We start from the raw sequence: 10,807 nt of genomic DNA on the forward strand, positions 1-10,807 counted from the left end.
ATTCAGGAAATGAAATAACAAAGCCCTAATACTAAAAGGATATTTCTAATAGGAGAGTATGAGGAGAGTGTGGTACAAGGATACCAGGTCCAAGTATACCTCTGGATACATCATCCAGGACCAGTTTCTAACAAAGACATTGTGGAGTACGCCCCACAGGTGCCCAGAGTGGTGCTTGTGTACTTCTCTATTATTTTTTTAGTGACTTATATAGCTTGGAGACTTAATATAAAGACCCCCCCAGGTTATATTTCTTATTATATATGCCTGTGTTTTACCTGTCTATAAAAATATTTTATTTCAGGTCAGGCTAATCTAGGAAATAAGGTGAGAATGAAACTAGGAAGACTAATGGATATAATCTGGAAATGATTATAATCTGGAGACAGGAAAATATGGCCAGGTTCTAAAAAGAACAATCCAAAACACTGTAGAAGGATCTGATCTGATAGACACAGGGATTAGATTGGGAGTGTTGAATAAAGAGATACAATTGTGTAATCAGGGAAGCGTTTATGAAAAAGCTAGGATTATAAAAAAAGGATTAAATGGCAAATATTATCTTTATTGTCTTTCTTTCCAGGGTGTGCCCTCAACTCAGCATGTTCATTTTCAATAACACCACGTCCTCCTCCTCCGGCTTCCTGCTCACTGCGTTCCCTGGACTGGAACATGCTGATGTCTGGATCTCCATTCCTGTCTGCTGTCTCTATACCGTTGCCCTCTTGGGAAACAGCATGATCTTGTTTGTCATCGTTACCGAGCAGAGTCTCCATAAGCCCATGTACTATTTCCTCTCCATGCTCGCAGCTGTTGATCTGTGTCTGACCATCACCACCCTTCCCACTGTGCTTGGGGTTCTCTGGTTTTACGCCCGGGAAATCAGTTTAAAAGCTTGCCTCATTCAGATGTATTTAGTGCACACCTTTTCCTTTCTGGAGTCCTCGGTGCTGGTAGCCATGGCCTTCGACCGCTTCATGGCTATCTGTAACCCACTGCAGTATGCTGTTGTCCTCACAGACATGATGAGCTTGGTGATCGGACTAATCATCTTCATACGACAAGTAATTTTCATGTTTCCCTGTGGTCTCGCCTTGAGTAATGTGTCTTTCCGTGGAGGCCAAGAGCTTTCCCACCCGTTTTGCTACCACCCAGACGTGATCAAATACACACATTCCAATCCCTGGATCAGCAACTTTTGGGGCATGTTTCTTCAGCTATTCCTGAATGGCACAGACTTGCTGTTCATCCTTTTCTCCTACGTCCTGATCCTCCGCACTGTTCTGACCATTGTGACCCCCAGGAAGCAACAAAAAGCTCTCGGCACTTGTGTCTGTCACATCTGTGCTGTTACCGTTTTCTATGTGCCAATGATCACCCTGTCTTTAGCACACCGTCTCTTTAATTCTACCCCAAGGGTTATCTGTAGTATTTTGGCCAATATTTACCTACTCTTACCACCTGTACTGAACCCAGTCATTTACAGCCTGAAGACCAGGATGATCCGCCAGGCCATATTTCAGCTGTTCCAGTTCAAGAGTTCAAGGCGCCCCAATATGAGGGGCCTTCGAAGAAGATGAGATTGAAGAGAGAAATGGATTTGGTGACTGAGGCAATTCCATTTGGAATATAGGCTTGGGAGAACAGGATAGTGTTTCCTTGAGCTTATCAGAGTTTCATAAATACCACAATTCAAAACCCATTTAATTGTGTATATGTTCTTCAGACATTTAACAAAATGACAGAGTCTCCTGTGTGTGCACATAAAAAGCACAATAAAGTCATTTAAATCCAATGGAATAATTTATCTGTTTTAAAATATTAATTCTCAGACCAGAAATAAATGACAATAATTTTATATTTGCATCCAACTATATATATATTTTTTCACATTCCAAGGGAAAAATGAAGGTTTTCTTTGAGTTGGTAAAAATAAAAGTTGAATGTGTGTGCAAAAGCACACATACAGAAATTTGTGGTTAAACACTTTAGGAAAATCTTGCACACTGCTTTCAATTTCTTTTCAATTCCTTCTAGAGAGCACTGTCTCCTCACAGATGCACTCTTTGTACATCTTTCTTTAATCCCTTCTCTCTCTCTCTCTCTCACACACACACACACTCTTTTTCTCTTGCTCTCATTTGCTTAGTCTATTTGAATATATTTGGAACCTTTTTATGATTATAAATGTCATATAAAATTTAGATTAAAATTGTGAATATATTGAGAAATACAGAAAATTATTAAAGATTATTTATAATCCCACTAATGACATTTTATATATGACTAATATTTTTTTAAGCAAGTCAACAGAAGTGCACACAAATATACACATATACATTAACACAATAATGTATGCTTATGTGTCTCTTGTTTGTACGATATTATTCTCTGTTAAGTCATAGTACTTTGTATTAGCTTTTCTTCGAGTCTCTACCAGAATAGGCAATTTATTGTTCTTTTATGTGTGTTTAAGTTTACCAGATCTTAGTCAGTGAGTATTAATATTTGTTTACTTGTTCTCCCCACTACCAAACTGTGAGCTGCTTCATAGCAGGCCTATGTCTCATGCTTCATTTGATCCTTAAGATCTGATACACTGCCTAGTATATACCACTTAGTTGTTAGTGTTGTCTTGCATGGGTGAATGACAGCATATAATATTTATATCATGGTTTAGGTTATGAAGTCCTATTATTTAACATTTCAGTTACTCTTGACATATATCCTAATAAATATATATTTGATCATACCACTGATTATGTTCTTAGAGTCCTAGTAGTAATATGAAGTATTAAACTTAGAAGGAAACAAAGTAACTAAATTTAGTGTAGTAACTGAAATTATAGGTTTAAGAATCATACTATCTGCATTAGCATTCAATCTCTAAACACATTTGACCTTTATTTCCTTGGAAAAGTTTTTGATTTTTTAAGCTTTAACTTCCTAATCTACAGAATAGGAGTAATCAATAAACCTATCACTCTGTGCTTTTGCAAAGTTAATGTTGCTGATAGAGGTAAACATATAGGCCAATAGGCTGACACCTGGCAAACACTGGGTATATCCTATTATTTCTAATCTACTATTTAAATATTATTCATATAACTAATCACTTGTTAACAAAAATATGCTTTTCCTTTTCATTTTTCCATTCTTGTTTTCTTAGAAAAAAATTCCCATCCAGAGATGATAGTTTTACTTGTATTTAAATAAATTTTAAAGTTACCTCAGCTCTTAATTTATTTTAATTTATCTTTGTGTGTGACACCATGTCATGCCCACACATATGAAACTTTAGGCTGTCATTTTTTCCTACTAGTGTTATTTGACCAATCAATCTATATTGCATTATTTTCTGATATTGCTTTATTATATGTTGCCAGGTCTTATATGGTGTGTTATAATGCCTTGATTCTCTTTCCTTCCTCTGCCTATTAAATTGTTGAGTGAACCACACAATCTTACCCTGTGTAATAAATATCACCATCATATTGAGCGTTAGCCTAGTTTCTGTTTTTATCTTATATTCTATAGTCTCCTCTTGTTACTCAATTTTTAGAGTTGTTGTAGTAAATTTCCAAACAAATGTTACTGTAAGCTGAACTGCAAATGTATGAAACCTATATGAAAATGCAGAGAACTGGACCATGGACCTGTTCAGTCTTCAGATGCAGAAACAAGATTAATTGACATGTTATCACTTAAGAAATTCCTGCCTGGCACAGATTTGAAATTCTGAGTTTGGGGCAAACACTAAAAGGAATATAAACACTGTTTTTCATTTCACTCATGAAAATATATGTGTGTGTTGGGGGGTTTAACAGAACATGAACTATTTTTCAGGGCAGCTTCAGGACATAAAATTCAGTTACTCACTGATTTCTTTTTATTAGAGGGTTTTAATGATACATAATGGTTGAGCTTATTCTGAGAAAGTCATACATGTCTGGAATTTGATTTACTCCATCTTAGTCCCTGTCTCCCCCTTTCCCTCCCATACTGTCTCCCCATTCTCCTTCCTCTGCTTTAGTGATCTTCCTTTTATGTGTCTATGTATTTATTTTTGATTGCTGCTTTTTATAAATACACAATGGTGGAATTCCCTGTGAAATACACACACACACACCATGATTCTGTTAGATTTATTCTTTGTTTCTACCGACTGACTCTTTTTTGTTTGTTTGTTTGTTTGTTTAAACCCAAGCAGGCTACATTTTCTATCACTTCAGATGTTCATAGTACTTGTAATATTTTCATAATCATCAAAGGCTCTTTGATTGTTAAGATTGTTTCTCAAAACAAGTTGGGGGAAAAGTTGCATAAGACTTCCAGCCAGATGCCATTCCATATGTACTATAAAAGTACTGGAACTACACCAAGATATTCATTATGCCATTTTTGTGTGGAAACAAAATACAAGTAAGAGAGACAGATATAAGAACTAGTGATTATGACAAAATTGGTGAATGTGTGGGTCCCTGGGAAAGAACTGAGTAACAACCTGGGGAGAGACAAGATTCACCCTGTCTTCCCTGATTAGGGCATCAGTCAGGGTCAGCTACCCAACAATAAAACCTTAGCTAAACTCACCTGGAGACAAAAAATAAATATGAATATTTAGCCATCAGAGAACAACTTCTTGAAAATGGTTCTTTGAAAGAGAAATAATATCATATGTGAGTTCTGTTTAGACAATAAAACATTAAAATGTATTAACTTTTCCCCAATTCATATAAAAAGTGTTAAGGATTGACTTATTCTAAATACATACGTGTGCACACATATACACATACATACACATACACACACACACACATGCATATAGTACCAGGGATACAACCCAGGGTTGGTCTATCACTGAGCTACATCCCCAACCTTTTTTATTTTGAGACAGTTTTCACTAAGTTGCTGAGGACCTCATTAAAATGCTGAGGTTATTTTTATATCTTTGCCTGTTATTAAGCAGATACAAACCAGAAATACACAAGAAGCAAATGATTTTACAGAAAATAATTTGAGGAACCCAATCATCTATAGTTGGTTGTTATCTTTTTAAAATATAAAATCATATATGCATGTATAAGATTTTATGTTATTTAAATATACATTATTTATATTACATAAATATAAAATAATTCTGAAATTATTTCTAGATTATTTAGTTAATTTGCTATATCATAGTTTTAAATACCAAGTACTTACATAATCACAAGAACCAAACTTTATAAAGTCTATTTTAGAGCAGTTAATAACTCAGTTCTTTTAAGACTACTATATATGTTTTTTTTCTTTCCTACTCCTTACTAAAAGTATAATCATCTGTCTACTTATAATAGTTATTACTTCTTGGAACTCTGGAATTTTGTGGGGAAAAAGACTTTTTTTTTTTGTTTTACCTTAAAGAATGCTGTGAGAGAGTTTAATCTCATAATACAGGGCTATGAAAACTTTGAGGTAAAAAAAATTACTGGTTGTCCCTATTTTATTGTTAAGGAAGGAGGAGAAGGAGGACATTATTCCACCTCACAACAGTAAGTGACTTCACTTACATGGGAAATCAAGAATTCCTACAAAATAACTAAAGTTCCCTCAATGAATATAACATGCCTAAGAGTCACCTGAAAGAAAATCTGCAACCAGATTGGGGTAGCATCTTTTAACCTCTGACTTGTCTGATATTCATTATCTGCAGGGGACAAGATCTACTGGCATATGTACTTATCCTTGTGCTATAAGCAATGTAACTAAAATAGTATATCAGTGTATTGATTCACAATTATTATTCATGCTATTGAATAACTGTCCCTACATACCTATCAATGCCCATGTAAGTCCTATGTTCATATAGTAACTAGCTATATTTGGTCAATATAATGACCATCGTATAGGTTATACTGATTATAAAGATGATTTTAAAGACAATGATGGATCATTGATAATAAAACTCTTTTTAAGATATCATTTTCTTCCCTATCCTGGCTGATCTTGCCCTACTACTCCCTGCCATATTTTCACTTTATTCCCAGTTTTTCCAGAACTCTTTCATAAATTTGCTCTGTCTTCACTCAACATGCAAAGGGGTTCATCAGAGGTAGCACTAGTAAGAAAATGTCAGCAGCAAGGATCATGGCAAGTGGGGACTTGTGCTGGCCAAAGTGATGCATGGATGCTAAAGTGATGGAGGGCACATGGAACATGAGCATGTGGGAGACACAGGTGTTGAGGTCCTTGAGCAACTCCCTTTGGGATCCAATTCCTATCATCATCTTCAGGATAAACACACAGGACACCGCAATAACACCCTCTTTGACATCATGCAGAGGGCAATGAGGAAACCAGAGAAATAAAGTTTTGTGTGTTGTCCAAGCAAGAGCCTGCTTCACAACATCCTGATGGAGACTATAAGAGTGAGAAAGTAGGCTTTTCCTATAGTACGTTGCCTACAGTATGTCAAACAGCACCAAGAGCATGTTTTTAATGAGAAACAGCTTACCTATTTGGGCAACTCTGGCACTAGTAAGGACATTCTGTATCTCAATGTAGCCAAAAGATATGATCAGTCAGTTCCTGTCAGTGAATCCATGGAGAAAGATTTTTGAAAAACAAGAGACAACTGGGGATATTGCAGTGACATTGAACAGAGATTTGCAGCATAGTATGGAGGAAGGAGGTGGATAGATCCCCGTCAGAGACAGCCTACATGGAAAGGAAATAGTACATGAGTATATGGAGTGAGGGCTCAGTCCTGATACAAAGAGAATGGAGCAGGGCTCAGGTTGTAGCTCAGTGGTAGAGCATTTGCCTCGCACATGTAAAGTTGGGTTTAATCCTTGGTACTACATAAAAATAAATAAATAAAATGAAGATATTATGTCCATCTATAATTAAAAAAAAAAAAGATGAAGAGGAGAGTGCATTTGCCCAAGCTGGCCACCAGGTACATGGGGCCAATGGGTTCAGAGTTCTACACATGAGCATGCTCCAGCCCTGTAATTTCAATCAGAAATGGGTGGTGATCTTAATTTCAGGTCCGAAATTATTTATTCACAAGTCTGAAGTGACACTTTCAACGTGTATCTGTTGTACTTCTCTCTCTCTTTTTAGCAAGTTTGAGAAATGAGCAAAAAAAAAGTGCAATTTATAAAAATGTTTTTGCTAGTGTATTGTAGTTACACACAAAATAATGAGGCTCATTTTGACATTTTCATAAATGCATATAAAGTAATTTGATCCATTTCAATCCCCAATACTTCTCCTTACCCTTTTTCCTCACTCTCCCTAATCCTCTTCTTCTATTCTCTTGGTCTTTCTTCTATTTATTTATTTTTTAAATTAGTGCTTTATACTTTTACATAAAAGTGAAATTCATTGTGATATATTTGTACATGCACATCCCATGATTTGGTCACTTTAATTCTGTAGTTCTGCTTCTTTCTCATCTCTTCCTCCGCCTCTTACTCTACTTAAATGTTCTCCCAATTTTTGTAAGTTCTCCTCTATTTTGATTCCTTGTTTCTCTCTAGCTTCTGCATATGAGAGAAATCATTTGACCCTTGACTTTCCGAGGAAAAGTTAAAATTCAGGAGCTATTGAACAGCTGATTGAGTCTCTAAACAAACACCTAACATGATGAATTTAAAGAACAGTATATTTGAACCATGAGCAAGATGGATTGAACTTGAGAGAAATTAAGAAGCCGCTCAACAAGAGAGAGTGCAATAATCCTATGAAGAGATGACTATGGGATGGGCAGAGAGAGAAGGAAGGCATTTATGAAACAAACATATAGTTTGTAGGATATTCACAAATTCCACTAAATGACTAGAAATAATTTTAAATTCTGTAAGTTTGCTATTTAACCTATTTGGGTAATGTAGTCCTTCTCCTCTTACGTGTTTTGCAAAACCAGATTCATACACTATGCTGAATTTTGTACCAAGATATTCTTCACCAAAATTTATATTTTGAACATGTCCTCATGTATAGAAATATTCTAAGAAAAAGTCAAAAGTTTGAGTAAACAACTGAAAATTCAACTGGAAGGAGGGCAAGGAGTTCATTGTCATGACAATCTGTCTGAGGCATTGAGGAGACAGTATTGCTATGGACAAAAAAGGAAAACTTTTTAGAAACTAGAGGCTTAGCTTGAATGATGAATTCAAATTTTGTATTGAGAATTTGGCCAAGATAACTGAACATTTAAAAACCGACATCCTGCAGAGAGCTTGAAACAGGAGCCAGGCATGCTGCCTTTCTGTGAGGACTGTAAGCATTGCATTGGCTCCTTTTACAAGGTGACAGTACTTGGGTGTAGATATGGAAACTTCTCGATGTCACCTACATTTCTCCTCTTATTGATCCCTGCTTCCACCTTCAAAGTCAGCAATGTTACCAATGTTACGTCCCCCTGTGGTGTTTGCCTTCTGTCACATTTCCTTCTGACCATTGTTGGGAAAGAGGCTCTGCTTTTAAGGATCCACATAATTAAATGGGGTCCACCAAGATAATCCAGGATAATCTCTCTGTTTCTCAATGTCTTCAACCTAGGTCATATCTGCAAAGTTATCTTTTACTACGTGAGGAAATATATTCACAAGTTTCAGGGATTAGGAAGTTGACCTCTTTGTAGGAGGGTGCGTTTTTCTGCCTATCACGAATACATTGCCTCAACTTCTCTTTCTCACATTTATTTGTCAAGTACTACATTACATATGTTAATTTTTATAATCTTGGAAATTGAAACTAATATTAAATAGATTTATACATTAAATAACAACAATAAATACATTAGATATTAACATAAGTAGCACAATTTTTGAGTTTGAAGAAGTTTAGCTCTAACTTATTAAATGTACAAGGGACACCATCCAGAGAAACAATATTTCACATGTGATTACTGGTCATAACAAAATACTAAGTAAATATTCATTTCCTTTCTTTTCTTAGTTTAAGTGTGCTCATTTAGTCTTTTGAACTCATTCCAATTTCTGGTTTTGCTATCGTTTTGATTCAGCCTCAGTTTTTCTCCCCCCAGTTGGTAGTGTATGCAGATTCAATGAGGTCTTACATGTTCCATGTTTCAATACACATACGAGGAAACAGTGAATGTAAATTCATGACAAAATGAATAAAAATAACAATGACTGTAAGAAGAAAATAGACAATTAGTGTTCAACACATCAATCAACATGTAGAATAATCATTTATACAGAGCATTTAAAGTTTATTTTATATTTTCATGTAAGATGAATCCTAATTTTTTTTCCATTTTAAATTATAACTATTGACACCTACTAAATGTACAAACTAATGGTATTCACCCTGATATTTCCATACGTGCAAATATCATGCATCTATCATATCTAATCACCTTCCTGTACCCTTGTTGCTCTCTCTCCCATCATGCTTCCCAGCTTCTAGTATCCTCTTCTATTTTCAGGTCATCTTTATTTTCAGTTTCCACATATGTGAGAGAGGGAATAAGATACTTGTTTATCTGTGTTTGACCTATCTCATTTAACATGATGACTTCCAGTTTTACTCATTTTTCATGCAGACAGGATTTCATTATTCTTTGTAGCTGAATAATACTTTATTGTGTGTGTTTACTGTTTTTCTTCTTTTAATTTATTTATATATCTTAGTTATTGTGAATAGTGCTACAATAGACCTGAGTGTTCAGGTATTTCTTTTGAATGCTGACTTATTTCCTCTGTATTTAGGCCCAGAAGTGGTATGGCTGGATTATATGATAGTTCTATTTTTAGTTTTCTGAAGAACCTCTGTACTGTTTTCCATAGTGACTGTACTAATTTACATTCATACCAACAGTATATAAGGGCTTCATTTTTTCCACAGTCTAGTCAGAATTTATTTATTTTTTGCATTTTTTAAATTTTCATGATTTTTTTTACATTTTAACTTTTTTTTTTTTTTTGCAAATCTCATTGATGTCATGGTTAAAAGAAGATAGTTGTTATATCCGCTTCTAAATTCAATCTTTTGAGATTTCTAATGTTTTTTAGCCTTTGGAAAACTTCACTGTATGCTTGAGAGAAAATGCAAATGGAAATTATAAAACACATATAAAATCATATGCCATCTTAATACTATTGTGAAAGTAGTTATGACCTTAGAAATTTCCAGGAAGTGTCTCAGAGACCATCCAGGGTCCCCATAAAATACTGAAGCACATATTTGTTAAATAAATACAAAGTTTATCCTGGAAATGACAGAGGATCAATTACAATGATGCATGAACACAAAAGATATGGTCTCTACCTTGAAGAGAATTCCCCTCCCCACAGAAGTGTACAATGGAGTCTAGCTCAATGGCAGGTCAGGTTGTGGGAGCTGATGGGTTGGGTTGATGTCCTGATGGTGCTTCTGATACAAGCAGGATGTGAAGCACAGCCACTTGACAGTGTGTCTGACTTTACACAAGGTATGATCGCATGTGATGTCATGAGCTGAGAGTGTCATCCCATTTATACCAGACAACTGAGAATTATTGTCTTTCCAATTGTGCAGATCTTTGTTCTTGAGCATACTGTGAAATTATAGTTTGGTGTATAGGAATTAATTCCACTAAATTCAAAGAAGAATGCAGAAGTTTGAGAGATAATTGTTGACTTCAGATCCTCAAACTTAATAAGCTTAGAATGAGCCATAAATCCCATGAGATAACTTTTCTGTTTATATTCCCTTAACAAAATTATCTCTCCTCCCTTAAAATGTCCATTCCCTGTTTCATCACACAAAGTTAGATTTTTAGGCTTATCCATTCTCAGGATATCTATATCCA

The 10,807-nt window shown here is 35.2% G+C and overlaps 1 protein-coding gene and 1 pseudogene across 1 annotated transcript; one reads left to right on the top strand and one right to left on the bottom strand.

Moving 5' to 3' along the window:
- Positions 1 to 587: 587 nt before the first annotated feature.
- LOC107157055 (olfactory receptor 51T1) lies at positions 588 to 1,580 on the top strand. The gene has a single exon (XM_015503320.2). The coding sequence runs from the start codon at positions 603 to 605 to the stop codon at positions 1,578 to 1,580; it is 978 nt and encodes a 325-aa protein (XP_015358806.1). The 5' UTR covers positions 588 to 602.
- A 4,434-nt stretch (positions 1,581 to 6,014) lies between these two features.
- Positions 6,015 to 8,449, bottom strand: LOC107157062 (annotated as a pseudogene).
- Positions 8,450 to 10,807: the final 2,358 nt, after the last annotated feature.

Source organism: Marmota marmota, unplaced genomic scaffold (genome assembly GCF_001458135.2).
Source record: "Marmota marmota marmota unplaced genomic scaffold, marMar, whole genome shotgun sequence".
NCBI classification, from domain to species: Eukaryota; Metazoa; Chordata; class Mammalia; order Rodentia; family Sciuridae; genus Marmota; species Marmota marmota.